The sequence below is a fragment of the Lepisma saccharinum genome, chromosome 29 (genome assembly GCF_977018435.1).
Source record: "Lepisma saccharinum chromosome 29, izLepSacc3.1, whole genome shotgun sequence".
Classification (NCBI taxonomy): domain Eukaryota; kingdom Metazoa; phylum Arthropoda; class Insecta; order Zygentoma; family Lepismatidae; genus Lepisma; species Lepisma saccharinum.
The window spans coordinates 14780397-14803269 of NC_139257.1; the positions used below are offsets into that span (position 1 = coordinate 14780397).

General features: G+C 41.5%; 1 protein-coding gene across 1 annotated transcript in view; it reads right to left on the reverse strand.

Moving 5' to 3' along the window:
- Positions 1-22873, reverse strand: part of LOC145981400 (juvenile hormone esterase-like) — an 87362-nt gene that overhangs the window by 47488 nt on the left and 17001 nt on the right. The window contains exons 3-5 of the mRNA XM_083114638.1: positions 18018-18174; positions 12608-12793; positions 10382-10575 (exon numbers count right to left, since the gene is read on the reverse strand). Coding sequence (XP_082970764.1) covers positions 10382-10575; positions 12608-12793; positions 18018-18174 — 537 coding nt within the window. The remainder of the gene's footprint in view (positions 1-10381; positions 10576-12607; positions 12794-18017; positions 18175-22873) is intronic.

Here is a 22873-nt window from a genome sequence, read left to right on the forward strand (position 1 = left end):
TTCAACTGCTTGTAGTTTTCGTTGAGCTCTTGCAGCTTGCCACCGAAAGAGGCCAGCGTCGATTCCTGCGTGGATTCCAGCACTCCAACTTGATCTCTGATGTTGACGACAATACTCTGAAGGTTCTCGACTTGATTCAATTTGGAACTTTTCTCGGTAAGATCGTTCACGATGCTTCGCATCTCGGTAAACTGCGTGTGAAGGTCGGCGACGCTCTGCGAAGTGGGCAGCGTCGACACCAGCGAAGCAAGTTCGTCTCGAATCTGTTCCACGTTCGCCGTTTCCGTTTCCAGTCGTTTCAGCATACGTGATATGTTCCTTTTCAAAGAGTGCAATTCTTTGGAGGTGGGGAGATTGGCCACCCTACTCTCGAGATCGCTCAACGAACTTTTGATGTCGCTCGATTCGGATAGTGCCGTCACGGCCGTTTTCAATTTTTCCAAATCTTCGCTCGAAGGTACGCTCGTCCGTAACGATTCCAAGTCGGCCTGTATGTTGTCCAGCGCGTGATGAAAATGAGCAAGGTTCGATTCGACGTTCAAATTTTCCAAATATTCCATCTTCTGCTGGACCGTGCTTAACGTGTCTTGAATGCTCGTCAACGCACTAGCTTCAGCATGAATATTTTTAATTTCTTCGTTGATCAACTCCAGAGACGCCTGAAGCGTAGCGATGGTGGTTTGAATGTGTTCGAAATCTTGATAGGCTTCCAATTGAATTTTTATGTTCGCTACGCTTTTACCGATGACCTGCAGTTCGTCCGACGATGGTAGGTTCGTCATGGTATCTTCCAAAGTCTGCAACTTGGATTGAATTTCTTCCAATGTGCCGGCGAATTCTTCTTGTAATTTGGAAACAACAACATGCAAACGTTCTACATCAATATCCTTCACAACGGTTTGAAGTTCAGAAAAATTCTTTTCTATTGCGGAAGTTCGTTCTTCGATTTCGAGTTTTAATTTTTCCAAATCTTCATTTTTCGATTGAAATTGCTGTAATTTGGCCAAATCATTTTGAAGCTTATCCACGCTCAACTGTATATTTTGAACGTTGTCGTAAGAAGGTACGTCCACATAATTTTTTATGAGCGTTTTCAGTTCGGAATCGATTTTCAAAATAGGGTCGAGACATTGCGTTTGGAGCGTAGCGATCTCCGACTCTAAACTTTTGTTTAAGGTCTCCTGCAAAGCGATCAAATCGCTCCTCAACTTTTTAATTCGGACATCCAACATAAGAATCTCTTCTGCATGGTCTACACGCTTAGTGTTGCCGAAAATATCGTTAGGCATTTTGGTTAACGGTTATTTATAATAGGATAGAAGATTCGTAATTCTACGAAGAGAGGAATGAGTTTGTCGTAATCTCCTAGGAGTTCGACGTACAGGTAATCTCCTGCGGAAACATCGTACGTAATGTTAGAAAGCATCTTGTCGTGCTTGATTCGAAAAATGTTCTTGCCGGTAGATATTTTGATTTCGCCTACGTTTTCCGGATTCGCGGTGATTTGAAGTTTTCCATCGATCGGAATTTTGTAAAAATGTAAATTGTTGTTGAAGACGTAAAACATCTTGCCCACATCGTCATCCAATTTCGTCCAAATGCTGTTAAGGTGAACAATCAGTAGACCGTTGAGTTTAGTTAACATGGAAGGTAGAAATTCATGATCTGTCGTCGTGTGGTGTACAGCCTCCATGTTGGCTTGTTTTCGGAAACCAAAGAGATTCATATTATGCTGGTTATTTAAAATACGGTCAAAGTTTTTTGTAATGACTGTCAGTGTTTTTTTTTGTTGTTTTTTTTTGTTTTGTTTTTTTTTTGTTTTGTTTTTATGAATCTTCTGTTGAAGGGCATATGTTGCAGGTTTTGCTTTCTGCTAAGCGATAGTGCCCCCACGGCAGTGTGTGGATTCCACATTGGAGGACGCACCTCTTGTCGTCGTTGGGATCCAGGGCAATCTTCCTCACTTTGTTGGTGGTTAACACATGGTCGACACTCTGGATACGCTGTTCTGCTCTTAGAAGCGACGACCCGGTCTTGAGGCAATCCACGAAGTCCTCGAATGTGAGATGCTCCCGAACCACCTGTCTGCCGACACCCTTGGCCTTCTTGGTAACACTGCCCTCGGCTTTGATGGTATAGGCCTTGGCACGAAGACCTGCAAACTCGAGAATCACGTCTCCGTCCTTCTCGTCTTTGAGTTTGCCAGGCACCTTTTTGTTGTGAGCCAGGATTCCGTACTGGTTCGGCTGGGGATAGCCCGAGGTGTCGAAAAGCTCAATGAAAGATTGAGCTGTGGCTATATCCCCGTATGCGTCGGCTGTGCGAACGTGGTACACCAAGCTGTCCGTGTCCGTGTAGAGAAGCGAGATGTTGTGCTTGTAGTGTGGACGTAATGTGTCGTAGTACGTCTCGAACATGTGGAGCTTGCTCAGATCCAGAACAGTGGCTCCAACGTAGATGGGCTTGTTGAGCTCCACCACACCTTGCTTCATGTGAATCAGAGCCAGCTGCTCATTGTAGATTGTTCGAGACTTGAACAATGGACTTGCAACAAGCTGACGACATCGCTCTTTCCTCGTCACCAATTTTATGTCCACGCGATTCCGTACATTCTCCATGGTCTTGCCAAACACCGCATTATTCATAAGCTTGAAGAAATCCTTATCAAGCTCGGACGTGGCTGCGGTGCGGCGTTCAGTGTTGACTTCAATATATGGACGCAACCATGGAGAATGCTCGAACTTGAGGATGCGGTGAACTGCGTGGACGGTGACCCCTTGCCGCATCAACCACCGGAGATTCTGGTAGTGAAGAACGTATTTCTTCTTGGGTTCGAAATCCATGACGAGCTTCTTCTGGTTGGAATCGGGTGGACACTTGAACTCGGGTGCAGGGGGGAGATCGCAGAACAAATCCTGCAGCTCCTCGGAGAACTCAAGGTCCACCTCGGCGAAGAACCCATGTTCCGAATCGTCGAAGTTTTTGATGTTGAAGTTGGAAGGGTCAGCCCACTCGAACCCTCTAAAGGGGAGTGGCTGCATCATGGAGTGCCCGTATAAGTTATTCACGTCCGTGTACATGATGTAGCTTGACGGTTGGGTGGAGTCGTAGCCAGTAGCCATGTGATGGTTGTTGGCGCGCGCATGCCGTTGCGACACCTGGACCATTCCACCCCGCTTGGCACGTTCCACAAACAGCATCATGTCCACGTCCGAAAGAAGCTCAAGCTCGATTTTCGTCACCAGAAACATGGCTGACCACGCCAGTCCGGGGAGACTATAGAAGTAGGCGGGGTCCAGCTTGTAGATGGTCTTCGCAGTTGTACGAAACGCCTGGAACACGTCGGCGAGGAGCGTCACATCAAGTTTGAGGTACGCGTCATGGTAGTCCCCGAGATTTTGGCAATCCAGTTCGTGCCACATGGACTGGGCGTGGTGGTATTCTTCATCGGTGATGTTCGAGCCTCGTAGCTGACTGTAGAACTTCGCCTGGGGAGGTAGCGACGTCTCCGCGAACTTGGTAGAGTCGGTGACGTATTCGTAGGGGTAGACCCCCTTACGCCTGAAGAGACTGGCGTCCAAGTTTGGAAAATTCGCAGAGGTAATGAGCATTTGCCCGTCGCTGAGCTTTTTCGCCAGGGCATCGAGGCTAGCCGAGAGGAACCTCAGGGAGTCGAGGAAGCGAAGCTCGATGCTCCTGTTTTTTGAGTTGGGGATCGGCACCCACTTGCTGACGCTAATATAACGCTCCTCGTTTTGTGCCAGGACATTGATTCTTGCATTGTCGTATCCAAGATGCTTGATCAGGTGGTGAAAATCGTACCCCGAGCCATTGTGAAAAAACACAGGGATGAAGCGCGGGTCCCGGGCCAAGCGATTGCAGTCGTCGCACCAAGGACCAACGTACCTACCGTTAAAATGATCGTGGTGATGGACTTTACGCTTGTTGATGCTAAACTCACAGGTGCACACTGGACAGGTAGTAGCCTCCTCGTGTCTATGTTGATCGTCGGGGGACAGTGGGAGCATAGACTTGGGGGTCAACAGCACCTTCCCTATCTCGATGGCCTCGACAACCATCCTCTCGAGGAAGTGTTTGGCTGCGTCGGGACCACGGTACACATAGGGCTCGTGGGCGATGTGTTGATCTCGTCGCACCACAACATATGCGAAACTGGATGCCTCGTGGAGTTGGTAAGGGGTGGTGGAAGAAACTTCAGGATCGGGATCGCAAGTGGACAGGGGTTTGAGAAAAGCCTCGAAATCCGCGATGATAATAGCGGGGTGCTCCACCATGGCACCGTGCATGTGGAAACACTCTACGGCGCCAGGTTTGGGCAAGTCTGCCACCCCAGGCTCGTTGGCTTTGCAGTAGAGCTTGTGGTTAGCGAGCTTCTCGGCAGCGATGTTGGGACCTCTGGTGCGGTGATAATTCTGCTGTTTTTGATTACGAAATGTAGACAAGCACCTGGGACAAACTTCTATGTGGTGACTGTCTTTGCTCAGCTGGCTCGAAACAAGCCGAGAGAGGGAATGGATGAGGGTGTAATGGTGGTGGGTCTCATCCTTGATGAGCAGAAGATGAATTTCCTGCACACCGTCGTCGTCCACGTCGCTCACCCGGATAGGGTACACCACATTTTTGTCGGTGAGGCCATAAACGTTGATGGCCAACCGAGGGTTGTGTGTACGGGCCTCGAACTTGCGAATGTCCGAGACCTCCACCGGGTAGTCAATCCCAGCCATCGCATCTTCCAGCTCTGGCTCGTAGGGTAGGTAGTGGTTAACTCGGTGTGGTTGGTTTTTCCAGTGGACTGGGTGTAACGCTGCAAGCACACACCATATGAAGCACTTGGCGTCTCTGTTCTGGATGTTCAGGACGGCCTTTTTATCCTTAATAGCAGATGGTAAGGGGACGTAGCTGGAGGCGGAGAGAGGCATAAACTTGGAAAGTTTGACGCGCAGTTCGTGAGGCTTGCCACACAGCGAACCCCCCGAGCCCTCGGTTTCATGTTCCTCTTGCTTTGCCAGCAGCTCTTCGGCAAACTTGTTGTAGATTACCTCTAGGTTTTCGACATCCGCCAGATGCAGCGTCTTCGCCTTGGTGTTGTGGCAGAAGCTGTAAATTTCATCAGACGGCTTTTTGTACTGACAACGTAGCGATGCGTAGAATTTGACGGAGTGCGTTGCAAGCGCATCGCCGAGGACGGAAATAATTTGTGCTTGCACGTTCTCCAAAAAGCTACGCACGTCGCATGAGCCCTCCGAAATAAAAGGAAAGTCCTCTAACGAACGCTGGAAAGCAGACCGGTCTGCTTTTATCGCAGGCTTGACGCGTTTAGCGGGTGGTGCATTGATGGAGGCTGCTTCTGCCTCCCTCTTGGTGGAGGTCGAAGGCTGGGCCCCAGATGTATTTTTGCTTAGACAAGTAAGCTTATGCTTTTTGGCATACGCAATTGTAATGTATTTATTACATCCGGAACACAGTTCGGTGGCAGCCAAATGCTTGCCTGGCACGCAGGTGCGACAATGTCTTGTAAAATTTTTGCTTGATATAGTTCTTTCGCACACAGGGCAACCAACTTTTCATGGAGCGCATTTTTTTCGGGGTATGTTTATTTATATATGGGTGGTGTTGCCTTCCTCAAATATGTGCTTTAATCAACTCTATAAAAAAATAAAAAAATATATAAGAAAAATATAATTGTAGATAGAAAAAAAAACACGTGAAACTCTACAGAGGTGCGGTTATCTACAACCGCAGCCGTTAGAAAACCTTTTACTTTTTTGGTTGTTCACCACGCACCCTGGCGAGGTTGTAGGGGCCAGGCATCCTAAAAACAACAATTATTTATTTGTTTGTTTGTTTGCCTCACAATACGAAAATAAAAATAAGCACGCACGCGCACGCACATGTGTATAGCACATTGTTCCCGCGAAGAGGTTTGCAAAAATCGCGATATACATTGGCGCCCGGGACTTGGAAATAATGCGTATTCGCTCACCACTGTTGCCAGCTTAGTCTCTCTCTTCATCTTACACCAATATTGGTATCTCTATCTTTTTTAGTTGCAGGTGGGTTGCCAACACACTCTAGTTAATAATGCTACATATTATACACACACACGCACGCACATACTGTGTTGCCATCCATCCATCCCTCTCTTTTACGGCTGTGTGTGTTTGTTGCCGGTTCTCCTTGCCCAGTGTATGTATGTATGTTAAGCCAATATAAAAATTGGCTAAGCCCTTGCCAAGTAAAAAAAGCTGTAGGTAGGTGTTGGTAATACTGTCGGTTGTTTAACTCTTCCCTCTCTCTTTTTTTTCTCTTCTCTCTCTTTTTTTTGTAAAAAGCTATGGCAAAAATACCAGTAGGTTGGCAACACTGCTTTATGCACTGTAAGACCTCAAGCAGTATTGCCAGCTCCTTGCTTTAGGTTAGGTTAGACCAAATAAAAACCTTGGTGACTTTTCGAGTAAGATGTTGGCAATACTCCAAGACAAGCCTCAAGTAGTATTGCCAGTTCCTTGTTTTAGGTTAGGTTAGACCAAATAAAAACCTTGGTGACTTTTTCGAGTAAGAGGTTGGCAACACTGGTGAGGTTAACATACACCGTGAAAGGCTTCAAAATATCTGTTGGTGAAATTTTCGTGGGGTGAGTTGGCAACACTGGTGAGGTTAACATACACCGTAAAAAGCTACGAATCGCCCGAGTTGGCAACGCTGGTGAGGTTAACATACACCATAAAAAGCTACGACGAGTTGGAAACAGTGGTGAGGTTAACATACACCGTAAAAGGCTACGCCTCGCCCGAACACGTACACTCACACACAAAAAAGCTAAAAAATTATACACCGTGAAAAGCTACGACGAGTTGGCAACACTGGTGAGGTTAACATACACCGTAAAAGGCTACGCCTCGCCCGAGTTGACAACGCTGGTGAGGTTAACATACACCGTAAAAAGCTACGCCTCGCCCGAGTTGGCAACACTGCGAGCCCCACCGAGCCCCATTTTCGGTTTCTGAACCGGGCCACCTGACTTTTTCAAGTAAGATGTTGGCAATACTCCAAGACAAGCCTCAAGCAGTGTTGCCAGCTCCTTGCTTGAGGTTAGGTTAGACCCAAAAACAAACCTTGGTGATTTTTTCAAGTGAGGAGCTGGCAACACTGCGAGAAAAGCCTCAAGCAGTGTTGCCAGCTTCTTGCTTGAGGTTAGGTTAGACCCAAAAACAAAAACCTTGGTGATTTTTTCGAGTGAGGAGCTGGCAACACTGCGAGCGCCACCGAGCGCCATTTTCGGTTGGTGAACCCGGCTTATTGATCTACTCTCATTGTAGGTTAGTTTAGTGCATAAAACGTCGTAAAATAAAAAATAGGTCAAAAGACTGTTCCAGAACAAAGCTGGCAACGTTTGAGGCTTGCTTTGCAGTATTGCCAACTCTTTGCCTTAGGTTAGGTTAGACCCAAAAACCTTGATGATTTTTTCGAGTGAGGAGTTGGCAACACTGCGAGAAAATGAGGCTCATGCCTTACGAGAGAAATCTATTAAGGCGAGCCTCACCGAGCCTCATTTTCGGTTGGTGAACCCGGCTTATTGTACTACTGCCTTTTCTAGTGAAAGAAAAATAATAAGAAGAATAAAAATATGACATGAACTTTCCAGAAGAAGAGTTTGTGTCCTTAACTAAGCTGTATGCCAAATTTTTCAATTGCTACCAGTTGAAAGTTGAGCTACAGCTAATTTATTCTGAAGCTGAATATTGAGTAAACAGTGTTTTTGAACTTCATGAGTACTTGCGTACTACCCATTTGAATGAAGCTGTTGAACAAGTGTACAAACTAACAGATTTGTTCCTCACTATTCCTGCCTCAAGCTCGTCGGTGGAAAGGTCGTTTTCTGCACTGAAGAGAATTCATTCATTTCAACGCAGCACACAGACTCAGGCAAGCAAATCTGACTTGCGACTGATATCCATTGAAAAGGAGCTACCAAAGACATTGACAAGAAACTCCCGATTCTACAACGACGTAATTGAGGTGTTCAGTCTAAAGGATCGTCGGATCGAGTTAAAGTATGAATGAGAATTTTCATTATAATACATATTCTATTATTGTTAACATTGTGTTTTGAAATTGAGTATGCCCATACATGACTTAGATTGAAATATATTCTATTTAGTTAAAATGTTTTGGGGTTTTCTTTATCCAATATTCAGGTCAGGTTTATCTAAGGAAGCCTTACACCTTTCATAGAATCACGCTACGCCACTGCTATGCAGGCACATCCTTCTTTCTCACTAGAAACTCTGAGGATTTACAATAAAAATTACAAAATTGTGCTTGACAACTTGTTTATGAATTTATTTTTGTTCTTTACTTCTTTTTTCAACAACTCCGAAAAATATATGAAAACTAAAGTTTTTTTTATATACTTCTTAGAATACACGTGTTTCACATTTTAATTTTTGTTACTAAACATATAGATTGTAAACGTAGGCACACCCAATAAAAATCAAAAAAATCTAATATTTATTTGTTTTCCATCTCTCCGCATTCAGCCCTAACACCATTTTGCTCTATTTCACGCCTCCAACATATCAATCAGGCAGCCAAAAAAATTTCCCAAAGCCCACCATTCGGAGAAAATCTATGGTGGGGTTACAATAGACGTTTAGTTACAACTAAAGGGTACAATGAGAAAAACCTTTGAGAACCACTGATCGAGTGCTTATTTACAAGATATTTTCTTGCTGGTTATTCATGTCACCTGTACATTATCGAGGCTTGTGAATATTTGTGCATCGGATTTGTGTTGGAATAATAGGCGCAAAACAACATCATCGGCAAGGGAGCTCGCAGCATTCTTTCTAAGGTGTAGGGCAGTCACAGAAACTTTAATTATTATTTATATTATAATTATTATTATTATTGCTATTATAACTACTATTATTATTGGTTTGATTTTTCTAATATTATTATTACATTACTATTACTATTAACAGTTATGTTTCTTAGCTGGCTCCCGTCGCGGAGTGGTTATCACATCGCGCTACGATGTCAGGGGTCCCGGGTTCGAATCCTGACCTGTGCATGGGTGTTTGTGAGTGTCCATTCATAAATTTCACCATATCATCACTAGGGAACGGAAATTTAGGTAAATAAATGTTTTGCTGCGATAAGGTAGAGACCCTCGTTTTTGCCAAAATTCTGATCATAGCCTTATATGTCAACGCAGCAAATTTTATTTTACATAAAAACACATATTTTCCAGTTTTCCGTATGTAAATACATATTTTGCGAATTTTCATTTTAAATACATAAAATTGCTCATTGACTTCAGCTTCTTCGAAGAAAAATGTTTATTCTCAGCACCTCTTTGATATCGAGGGTGCTACGTTTGTTTTGTCTTTGAACATTCTCGCTGGTAGACTCTGGCGCCTCGCCTACGATCCTATTGGGGGAAAATATTAACCACACTGGATCTAACGCACAAGTGCTATTGTCTAAATGTACATACATTTTTGGGGAAAACCAAGGTTTTCAAACTTTGTGCCACATTGCACGTGTTTTGGAAGGGGAAATAGATGAAGCTTTGGAAAACTTCAGCGTTAGTGACATTTCGTACTTCAAATATGCAAGAATTGTTTCTTGTGACGTGGAGCGATCTTTCTCACAATATAAGATGCTTTATAGAGATAATCGTCACAGATTTACAATAGAGAATTTGGAAAAAACTAAGGTGATCCAGTGTAACTCTTCCAAAAAACAGCTTGCTAAGAGTTAAGCATTTAGTAACTGATTTCAGATGTTTCAAATGCATGTAATATTTTGTTTTTGTTACCAAATATTTTCTATTTTTGTCACATATTTTCCTGCTTTTATCACATATTTTCAACATTGATGACACATACAAAAATAAATGTTTCTGATTTTTTTTTAGCACATAAAGTTCCGTTCCCTGATCATCATTCATCCCCATCTTCGCAAATCAGCCAATAGTCGCACAAGAAGCGAAGTAAAATAAAGCAAATCAATCAAACAATTGTTTTCTTTAAATTCCATACATTTGTAATTTCCATATTCTGTGTATCTATATAGAATTTGCATAATTGTATACTTAACATTAATTCATGTAGGACAAGAAGGTGTTTTTTATAGTTAGATAATTATAGTAAGTGTAAAATAGACTGTAAGCTTAAATTTAACATTACTTCAAATAAGATTAGTTGTTGTAACTTGCGGCCTGTAAGTGACAGAAAACGATACTTTTTGTTATAGAATATCTCTACAATTTCTACATTAACTCTTTCCAGAAATCTCAGGGGGAGCAAGTGCCCACCCCCCCCCCTTTGTGTCCATGATCATCGGGCATACTCACTTGTAACCGTGAGTATGAAGCAACGATATCTTCCGCGTCCTTTGTCCGTAGGCACTCGACCAATGCGAAAGAGTTGTTGGTGTGGCAGCCAACCAGTGCTCCTTGTGTCATGGCGTACTCTCGGTTCGGCCATGTCTGAGGTGCCCAGGAAGTAAGCGCCGTCCCGCTTTGCATGATAGCTCGGTGAAACAAACCTGAAAAAATGCATGAGTAAGGTGACCATACGTTCCGTTTTGACCGGGACTGTCCCGGTAGTCCCGTCGATATTATTAAAAACCCACTATTTGTCTCGTTTTATAAAAGTCTAGGAATTATCTTGAAAACCAAGCCTAAATTTGAGAGACATTTCATGTATTGATTTGTGGTTATTCCGTTATTTATAGAGCAGTGATTGATTGATTGAGTTGGTGTTTTAAGTCCACTTTATGTACAATATGGCTATTCGGGACTGGACCTACAGTATAAAGTGGGATCCGAACCACTATGTGTCTCCACCGAGTATTAAACCCGGGATCCCTTGATTACAAGGCGACGACGCTATCGGGGAGGCTTATAGGGCAGTGAATGAGCATGACCAAGAAGCCTACATGAAGTTTCAATAAGGAATTACAACAAGAATTCAGTTATAACACCATTAAGCCTTGTTTCCATGATTATGAAAAACTAAATATGCTGGCCAAGGCAATAATTTATTTTTATTAAAAACATAAACTAAACGTAACGTTTCAACCTTCTAGCAAGGTCTTCTTAAGACTCTGCAAATTTCGCATGCATGCATCAGATTTGAACATATTAGCGATGTTTTCTTGTAACTTGCAAAATAACGTTTTGTGTGCAAAAATGTTCATATTTACTAGAAGGCTGCTTTTTTTAGTTTCTATTAAAAAGTGTTAAAACAATTTTGACTATGAAATAAATCAATAAAATGTGTAGAGTGTTCAAAAGTATTCCAGTCTCCCAAACCTGGACTGCGCTTTGCAGCCTAACGATTCTCTTGAACCTGTATCTGCAGCTAGGATAATCCCTCATCCATCTCGTCTCCTTTCATCTTCGCGAATAGCCAAAAGGACAGAAAAGCTAAGTACAACAAAAGAAAGAAATCAATCAATACTTTCTGGGTTCTAATTATACTACAGGGTGGTAAAAGAGTAATTAAATCTTCTCTTATCTCCTCTTCCCAACCACATGTAATACCAACTACAATCTGTCACACTTTTCTGTCCATACGTCTGTTTAGGTTATTATACGTCACTTTTCTATCTCTTATATTAATTGGATTACTGATGTAAATAATGATGGGCCAATCAGGATGAAGCATCTCTGCCATAGCCAAGGTTCGAAGTACTCTGCCACGGAGGGCACGTTCACTTTTCTGAAATCAATGCCAAACCGTCTACAAGCATTTCCTTATGTATACAATCAGCATGAAACCAGCCATGGTTTCTCAAAGGTGCGGATTCGAGTTCTGGTCCAGTCTCAACCTGTTTTACCATTTTGGGGGGTTCTGTGATTTCGGAAAGTTTGACTTGGGGCTTAGGATTAACGATAGTAAAGGATGTGCGTGAGGAAGTCGGCTAATCTTTGTTTTGATGTGATACCTAGTCAGTGTTGCCACAATATGAGGGTACAATTTCCCTTTCCAAGGGGCAAAATTTCCCTTTTGGACCAATCTTTCCCTTCACCTAAGCAAATTATATAATAATTATAATTAGTAGTAATGGTAGTAGCAGCATTATTAGTGATGGTGGTGGAAACAGTAGTAGTACGTAATTAAGTATTCCGTTGAATTCGTTATTCGTTTGACAAAAAATTCACATTTCAGTTTCATCACTTCCTGACCAGATGTCCCAGGTTTGAATCCTGTCAGGAATCCATTTAATCGTTCATCCTCATCGTTACTATTTATCCAAAGATGCATAAAAGTAACGTACAATAAACTTAAAGGAGCAGAAACAAGTAGGAATAGCAAAATAAATAAATAACATAGAAATGTGTATACGAAATTCAAATTCAAAATTAACATAAACTGTAATAATGTAGCCAGAGGACCTTAAAATTTCCCTGCAATTGTGGTATTCTTCATCGAATTTCCCTTTCCCCTTTTGGCTAAAATTTCGGTCCGAATTTCCCTGCAAAAAGAGAAATTTCCCTTCATGTGGCAACACTGTACCTAGTTTCTAGAAATACACGCATCGAACACTACAGATTAGGATCAGGCAGACTCACCGTTTGAGAGCGGCGAGAGGAGGTGCAGGTGGACGCTGGCTCCCCCGGCGCTTCCCCCGAAGATGGTGACCCTTCCGGGGTTCCCTCCGAAGGCCTCGATGTTGTCCCTCACCCACCGCAGTGCTGCCACCTGGTCCTTCATCCCGTAGTTACCTGGAGAAGCTCGGTCTTCGGTGCTCAGGAAACCTGAAAGAAGGAATTGTTCATGTGATAAATAGCCCACAGAGAGAGACGTCGGGAATATATTGGTAACATATGAGACACGTTTAAACAAAGACTACAAGAATGGCGAAAACACTCGAGGATATTATTATTATTATTATTATTATTATTATTATTATTATTATTATTATTATTATTATTACATAGACCCTAGCAGATTCGCTTCTTTCAGCCAACCTCCCTGGTGAAGTGATTAACACAGGCGTTACGACGCTAGGGTCCCGGGTTAGTATCCCGGTCTGGACGTGGGTGATCTTTGTGAGTGTCCCTTCATCAATTTCATCATATCATCACTCATCCAATCAATCAATAGCCTGTTCCACTCAACCATATATACGCCCGACCCTGTGTCCGAGTGGTTAGCACATCGCGCTGCGACGCCAAGGGTCCCGGGTTCGAATCCCGGTCGGGCTTGGTTGTTTGTGAATGTCCATTCATCAATTTCATCATTTCATCACTCATCCCCATCTTCGCAAATTAGCCAAGAGGCACAAAATGCGAAGTAAAATAAACTAAATCAATCAATCAATCAACCAACCATATATACAACATTCCGTTGGAGATGCTACGCAACGTCATGGGCAGATTTACTCTGAGACTCCGACAATGTGTGCAACACCAAGGACGTCATCTTACTGACACCATATTAAAAAACTGAACATTTTTGAAGTACACTAGTAATTTCCAGTCATGTACAGTACATTCATGTTCAAAAAAATAAATAATATTTGCTCTCTCTATTTTTGTCAATTTTTTAAATCTTCCCGTTTGACTGCCTCAACCTGTACGTAATATTATGTATGTGTTTGTTCCACAATTGTATGACAAAACTTGAAGATATACGAGGGTCACTATTTATATTTTGAGCCTTGCAACACTGATTGAAGTTAGGCGCGATTTGAGGTTTGCAGGGAATCGTCTGGCATTATTGACCATAACGTACTTCAAATGTTTTGTCAATATCTTCATTTGTGTTGTTTATGTTGCCTTGGAGATTGCGCGACAACAATAAAATGGAATTAACTCGTGAACATTTTCGTGCGATGATTTTTTACGATTTTCGACGTGGATTATCAAGACAAGAGTGCATCGATCAACTTAATTCCACATTTGGCGATGAAGCCCCATCCTTTGCCACTGTGAAACGCTGGTATAACGAATTTAATCGTGGCCGCCATTCGCTCACCGACGAGATTCGCGAAGGTCGTCCAAAATCAGTTGTTGTTCAAGAAAACATTGATGCTGTGCAAAACCTAATACTGCAAGATCGTCATGTGACATACTGTGAGATTGAGGAAACCATAGGCATTAGTTCCACCAGCATATATAAAATATTACATGATCATTTAGCTGTGAGAAAGGTATGTTCTCGTTGGATCCCACACAATTTGACAAAAACTCAAAAAGACGCTCGCGTCAATTGGTGCAAACAAATGCTCAATAAATACAATCGTGGTGCTTCAAAAGACGTATATAAGATTGTAACAGGTGACGAATCATGGATATATGCGTATGAGCCGGAACGTAAACAGCAGTCGACTGTATGGGTGTTTCAAGATGAACCCAATCCAACAAAAGTTGTTCGCGCTCGAAGCACATCGAAACAAATGGTCGCCTGTTTTTTCGGGAAAACTGGTCATGTGGCAACTGTGCCTTTAGAGGAACGTAGAACGGTCAACTCTGAATGGTACACAACAATTTGTTTGCCAGAGGTCTTCGGTCAAATACGGAAAACAAACAAACGCCGTCGGATCATTCTTCATCAAGACAATGCCAGCTGTCACACATCTCGTATAACAACCGACTTTATGAACAGTCAAAAAATCGAATTGATGGGTCATCCGCTGTACATCCTGATTTGGCACCCAATGACTTCTTCTTGTTCCCGAATGTCAAGAATAAATTTGCTTGACAACGATTTTCGTCGATGGAAGACGCCGTTGATGCGTTCAAAAACCATATTATGGAGGTGTCTCAAGAAGATTGTAAAAACTGCTTTGACAAATGGTTCGAACGAATGCAAAAGTGTATTGACCATAAAGGAGAATACTTCGAAAAACAATAAAGCAGTTTTCAATGCGAAATTCCTGTTTTTTCATTGTTAGGCTCAAAATATAAATAGTGACCCTCGTATAGAGGGCCACGAAGGGAAAAAGGAGTTAGTAACAAGCCTCCGAATCTGATATCACAGCATAAAGGCAGGCTATAGGAAGCCAGTGGTCCCTCCCCGTGGCTGTGTGGTCTAAGGAAGAAGCTTTGGGGTACGGGACGCGCACAGGTTCGACCCTCCTGAGGGAAGCGTAACAACTTTCCTCCTGAGCTTTTCGGTCTGTGTATGGGACTGGTGGAGACCCACCATCGTGAGGAAATTGGAATAAGTTATTTAACCCGGTCATGGAAATGTACAACAACGACTGGGGATTCGTCGTGATGGCCACACGTCACCCCGTAACTGGTTCGATGATCTCTCACCACAGTTGTTACGCACTGGCCATCACAGGCTGTTACGGCACTTGTTACTTTTATTATTATAGGACGAGAGTGACCACAGTTTCACTTGGTTCATTAGTGTCTCGTAAGTCGGCAATTTCGTAGATCAGGAAGATTACTGCGGACATTACTCCGCTTGACTTTTTCTGTTGGGTTTTGCAAAGTCTCAAGTGTACCAAAGGCGAAATGGTGACTTTTCCTGATATACGACGTCACGATTGTGGTGCAATCCGCAATGTGACGCCAGTAACGCTGTACTACAACACATGGGCGGAGCTTGAATATACAGGTTGGACATCTGTCGTGCTACTAATGGTGTACATATCGAGATAAGTTAGGTATGTAAAGATAACGTTTTGAGTTACTCCACAGGTAGAAGAAAACTGTACGGAAATATCTCAATAAACTTACAAGTTATTATTTTATAATACAGTGCTTTTCACTGTCAAGCCTGGCTAGCGTGCCGGGTAGTGAGAGCGCGTCTGCTGGCAAACTGGATGCAACATCCACGTAACTAGAACCTCAAGCTATGTAATGAAAGAAGCTCGTACAATTACATTAACATTTAGAATTAAAATGAACGCTACCTTGGTACAAGAGCTGTTGCAAATGTTGTCCTCCTGCTTCCACACATAGGTGTACGGCATCTTTTAAAGGACATTTTTACTAACACGTATCAGTTCCAATTCTGAAATTGCTTCAATTTCTCTCCTGATATTTTCTTTCAATTCTTCTAATGTATGACTTTAGGTTTAAAAGCTTGGTAGCTCGCTACGCAGACGCCATGAAAATGTCTGGTTCTTGTGCAAAGCGCCGGAGCGATTTTTAGGAGTACATTCCAATCATGCTTCAACGTCGTCTTGTTACTCCTCAGGTAGCACAAGCCGGTTTTATCCTTCGCTTCTTATCAAGAACAGACTCTGTTTCCCTAAATGTGTTCATAAGTTTTCGAATACTGTCTGTATGTGGAACAAGAACATCTTGAAATTCTATACAAAACGCCTTCTAACTTCCCTACAAGAATTCGTAATGACGTAAGAGTCCTACATAGAAATTCGTTGTTTTAAATTGCACTGTAGAGAAGCACCAGTAATACGTAAACTAAAACAAAACAATTGTTGACAACTTAACACTTCACAAACATGTGCAAACTGGCAACCAGTTATCTGAATACTGAAGCACTGACGCATCCTGTGACAAGGTTAGCGTAAGGGTGGATCTAAATGCCGGTAGATGTGCTCTCTATCCCGGCGCTCTAGCCGCCGCTCCACGGACGACTTGACGGTGAAAGGCACTGTACTTTGTTACGGATTAATTTTAAATAAAAAGTTGAGAAATGTAGCGGTGTTATATTACGTATTTATTGTTCCGCGAATCAGCGCTTAAAGTACGGAAGCGACTAACCTGAATGTAATCTGATGCAATTAGCTGATAACTGAATAAAACAATACAGTTACCATTACATTATACAGATATTTTGCCGAGGGTTAAGAAGATTTTTTTTGAAAAATGGAACGGATGGTGTAATAATTCATTAGAAAGTGATGGTGAAAGTTATCGTTCTTATGTTAATTACACTAGGAAAAAACATTGGTTTTATAATTGTAAAGGTTCAAGAAATGCAATTGTTTTAATAAATAGACTAAGAAGTGGTCACGCGAGAACATATCATCATTTATTTAAAATACACATTTAAAAATCTCCGAATTATGACTGTGGTAAGAGGTGATGCTCATCATATTATTTTGGAATGCCCAATTTACTCAGAGAAAGAAAGTCTTTATACAAAACATTATTCAAAATTAATGTTCCTTTTCCCATTAATATAATTTCAATGTTGTATGCACCAGATGTTAGAATTGGATATGTTATACTTGCTTTTTTGAGAAAAGCTGATATAAAATTATAATATATTTCTGTTACTGAATGAGTTAATGTAGTTATATTAAATTTTATTTAAGAGCGTTTTTGAACTTTGTGTGTAAAATGTATATTAAAAATGTATATTACGTACTTATAATGTATGCTAGGCATATACAGCCTCCTGTAAAGCTGTACGTCCAATAAAACTTTGTTGAGTTTGAGTTGCAATTTGTAAATTACAATTCATTTTTCTGAGAAGCAAGATAAAATGAATAAATGTATAATAATTCAACTTTTAAAATGTATTACGTTTACTAAACGTATGTATAAAAAACTTAAATAAATGTATCTTTATTATGATATGAAAATTATGTAACCAACAGCGGGTAGAGAAGGATAGTGAGTTTTTGAACTTCCTGTGTGTAATAGGAAGGAGACCGCCTGTGTGGAACAGGTTTTAAGACATACTTCCAAAATTCATTAATATGCTATTCAGAATCCTTCGAAACTTCGTCGTATAACTTGAAGTTTACTCCCTACTTCTCACCCAAACCAAAGTGACTGTATTAACCTATTCCAATAAACATTTAAACTATTTATCAGTGTTCGTGATTCCTTGATCAAGAGATGACTTGCGTAGGTCTGAAGAGTCCTTCCTGTAGAGAGAAAGAGCAAAGGGTTACAACTATGTAAACGAACGTAACAACTTTTAAGCCGGACATTGTATTACTTCATGTTGTTCATCTCAGCAAGAAACTTTAGAACCTATTTCATTGTCAATTTCTTTTAGAATCTAATGCAGTTGTTCTCTGAATGACTACCAAAATTCACCAACCTAGGGCCCCAAGTCTGTACTGAATGGTTACGAGGACGACGTCTCTGTCCAGGAAGTACTGCGGTCCATAGGAAGTACTTGAGCCAGATCCAACGGACCAGCTTCCTCCGTGGATGTAGAAGAACACGTCCAGAAAACGAACATCGTTTTGAGGGAGCTGGAATGAAATGCATCGTGATTTGAATAAACGGCATGGCACGACAATCATGTTTCAGGAAAACAAGGTATGTCAATAAAGAAATGAGAGTGGCTGTACGCCATCTGACAATACGGATCAAGTTACGTCACAAAAGGGCGCTGATTAGTGGACGAGGTGAGGTGAACGTGCAGGAAGAAAGTGGCCCTTGACTATCGGCAACTGTGAGAGATAGAGAGTCGCCTTGTTTTCAAGCCTAAGTTTTCAGTTAAGTATTAAAATTATTTTTTTCATCTTTATTTTGTGAGCATAACGGTAGATAGGTTGTGAATTGATTACTTGATCATTCAACAAAAGAAATTTGATTTAGCTGAATTTTTAAATTACCACATTCATCAAGAAAAATAACTTCTGTCTTCATGTCAGCGCTCTCACTAAACGTGTACTCATGTAAATTTGGATCTGCAGTAAATGTTGAACCCAGACAATGTATGTAAGCAAATTATATGAATGAATAAATGTATTGTTGGAGTGAATTATGTTGTCCTATTTTGAATACTGAAAATCCAATTACTGTTCGATCGAGTATTAAGGATCTCTTATGGACCCAGATCCTGGTAGGTTTTCAGCCCCGAAGGGCAGGTGAAAAAAGAAACAGGCCTATAGGGAGCGTGATTTGTGAAGGCCAGAAGTGTTCAAGTGGCACTTTCGGGGGGAGGGGCGTTAATCTGTTAAAGATGAACCCCACGCTGGAGGACTTTCAACTTAGAAAACAGACGACAATATGGAAAGAGCTCGAGCTCTTTTGTTGTTTGACCATTGACTTAATGAACTAATGATAGGTGATGAGTTAAATTTGAACCATACCACAGGAATTGGGCATTGCCGACAATGCACCTTGTCAGACTGCAATCTCGTGAATGAATTTTGGCTGAAAAGCGCATTCTGTGATTCCTCAGCATCCCTATTACCCTGATTTGGCCCCTGTTCCCAAATTGAGGATTCGCCTCAAACGGCAGCATTATGGGACAGTGGACAACGTTGATATAGCTGTAAACTATCAACTAATGGCGATTCCAGTTACCGACTTCCAGCGCCGCTGTGAAGAATGGGAGCAACGTTTCCGGAGGTGTGTGGCCTCCTGGGGGAACTGATTTGTAGTTTGAACATACATACAGAGGTAGGTTGAAACAGTCTCATTACTTTATTGACCTTGTATACGTATATACAGCTTTCATTCATTCATTAATTGTATTCTGCCCAGCAACAGCAACCTCCATGCTGTTCGATCTTGATAGCATCCCTTAGGATACAGTTTCTTCTCATCTAGTGGCCCAACCAGTTTCTTTTTCTCTTCATGATTATCTCCAGCATTGATCTCTTTCCCCCAACCCTTTCTAGTACTAGGGCCTCCCAGATGGCGCAGTGGTAGCGTCATCGTCTTGTAATCAAGGGGTCCCGGGTTTGATACCCGGTGGAGGCATATGGTGGTTCGGGTCCCACTTTAAACTGTAGGTCGTCCCGATTAGCCTTACTGTGCATACAGTGAACTTAAAACACCAACTCAATCAAAAGAAAAACCTTTCCAGCACTGTTTCATTTCTCAACTCTTCTGTCGATTTCACCCGTTCCATTCGTCTCCATAGCAACATTTATAGAGCTTCCAGTCGCTTTTTCTCACTTGTTCTCATTGTCTATGTTTCCGCACCATACAAAGCTACACTCACATTAGTATTTTTCTCAGTTCTTTGTCCATAGATCCACAGAAAATATTTTTCATTCTATTCAAGGCTTCCTTCGCCATTGCTACTCTCACTTTTATTTTTTGACTGCATTTCATATCATTGCTTATGATGCATCCAATATATTCTTCTACATCTTCGATTCTCTCACCTCTGTCGCTCACTTTTGCTTCTCTCGGTTTTCTTCCGATCACCAATGCTTTCGTCTTCTTCTTCCTTTGGCATTAAGGCCTTTGTAGCTTAACCTTAGCCTTCTCAACAATACCGGTCCATTCTTGTCTATCTTGCGCCTTTCGTCTCCACCTTCTTATTCCCAGTGTTCTGATGTCTCTCTCCACATCATCTATCCATCGTATCCTGGGTCGCCCTCTTCTTCGTCTGCCTTCAGGTTTTACGGATAATACTTTCTTTACTATACTCTCTCATCATTCATTCTAATAAGATGTCCTGCCAAGCTCAATCTCCTTGCCTTTGTTTCAGCTATTATATAAGGAGATTCATATAATTCCTTCAATTCATGATTATAAAGTATTCTCCATCCTTCACCATCATATCTTGATTCATATATTTTTCGTAGTATTTTCCTTTCCCAGGTCTTCAAAAATAAGGACGTTCTCTCCGTGAGTACCGAGGTTTCACTTCCATACAGTATTGTTGGTCGGATCAGTGTCTTATATAGTCTGTTCTAAAGCCCTCGATAATAGTCTCTTCCGAAATATATCCACAAAGGCATGAAAACATTTGTTGCCTGCTGAAATTTTATCTTGGATATCAAGTTGTATGTTATTTTGTTGAGTCATTAATGATCCCAGATATTTGAAGGTTTCCACCTCTTCATGAGTTTGTTCACCAATCTTTAGCTCTATGACCCGAGTAAGGTTACTTGTCAGTCTCATGTATTTTGTTTTTATTACATTCCCTTCTAATCCGACTTCGTTAGCTGCTTCTTCATTTGCCAACATAACCTCCTCAACAGAGCTTTGACTTCTCCCCAAAACAGCTATGTCATCTGCATATAGGCAAGGCACTGGTTCATTGAATTGAAAAATGTTCTGCGGGTCGGTTTCTTACATTTCGTATGACCTTTTCTAGACATGAAGATTGCTGTTGAAAGGGCTTTCGTCTTATTCACATTTATCTTCATCATAGTCGTTTATTGTACACCATATTAGATCAAAGATATGACGGGTAAGACACAATACAAAACAGAAGTGAATCAAAATAAGGGGTGTTTCAGAAATATTTTCGTTTTTGAATCCCCCTCTGGGACAATTCGCACATTACGGAGAAATTAGATCGCAAACGCTTGGCAACATTGTTAATATCTAGTTGTCATGGAGCTCTTTACGGGGCAGCAACGTGCTTTTTGTGTTCGTGCGTTTTATAAAAATAATGATTCTTATGTGGTTGTGCGTCGTTTGTACCGGCATCATTATAACCTGGCAGGAATGAGAGACGTCCCAAGCGCAAATGTAATTAAATATTGGAAGCACATTGACCTAAAGTTGTCGTCTGGGCTGCCCTGTCAAGCCAAGGAATCATTTGCCCTTATTTGTTTGAAGATGATCATGGTAATGCTCAAACTGTAACTTCTGAGCGCTACTGCCAAATGATTAGGACTTTTTTTAACTCCTGCAATTTCCAGCATTCACTGAATGCTCTTCATCCCTTATTCCCAGCAAGTGTCATCAGTCGCAGAGGGTACATTAACTGGCCACCGAGAAGTCCCGATTTTCCACCAGCAGATTTTTTTCTTATGGGGTTACCTTAAGAGTAAGGTATACACACCATTGCCAAAAAATTGAGAGAATTGAAGCAAATAATTACAGATGAAATCAATGCTATTCCTCGTGCAATGCTTCGGCGAGTGATCGAAAACTTTAGTTTAAGAATAATTGAATGTGCAAACATGAACGACCACAATTTGTCCATTACCCTTTTTCAGAAATATAAATTTAATGTTTAAGCTTTCTTTTGGTAATAAATTTTATCTCTATATAAAAAATTAAGTATTTATTTTAATAGTTTTAAAAACGAAAATATTTCTGAGACACCCTTTAGTTCAAATTTTCACCACCAGGTAGAAATGTATCGCTAAAATAACAACAACAACAATAAGCCGAATATACAAAACTTTATTTTTAGTTTATTTCAGTAGAGCTGTGTTCAATATGCGCGCCGTCAAGGTGCACGACTCTTTTGAGGCGTTTTGTTATTGATTTGCTTTATTTAACTTCGCTTCTTGTGCCACTTTTGGCTAATTTGGGAAGATGGGGATGATGTGATGAAATTGATGAATGGACATTCACAAACATCCATGCCCACGCCGGGATTTGAAACCGGGACTAGCTTACATACATAGCATTGTAGCGCGATGTGCTAACCATTCCGCCACGGGGTGCCGGCCCCTTTTGAGGTGTAAGACAGCATGTCGATAGGTCGCCCGAAGCGTTTCCCACATTGTTGTTCACCATGCCCCAGATTTCAGCGCCACATTTCCACCAAGTGGTGAAAACTTGAACTATCATTCTCGTCAGAATTTGCTTCCACGTAGTCTCTATAGCCTCTATACCTAGTTTTACCGTAAACCAATCCTTCGAATGGGCTCTAGAGGGAAAACTTTATTTATGACAATCTAGTATGTAGAACGACAATGAAAATACGCAAATTGTCATGGTATCTACACTTCTAACGGTCTGTCCTCGGAGAGAACACATTTCAGTCGTTCTGATATCATCTAACTGTATGCCCGGTACCGATTAGCATATCAGTAGACTTGAAACGGATTGAAAACAAACTTTCCAAAATTATATTGACCCTTGTCGACCATTATCTCTGTTTGGCTCATTTCATTGTATCTGCACTGTAAGATAGAGACTGTTTCTATGCAATTATGTTTCGTCAAGCAATAGAAAAAAAAAAAATTAAAAATAATCTCGTTTAAGGGAAACCTTTAAAGTAATGGATTCAATACGGTG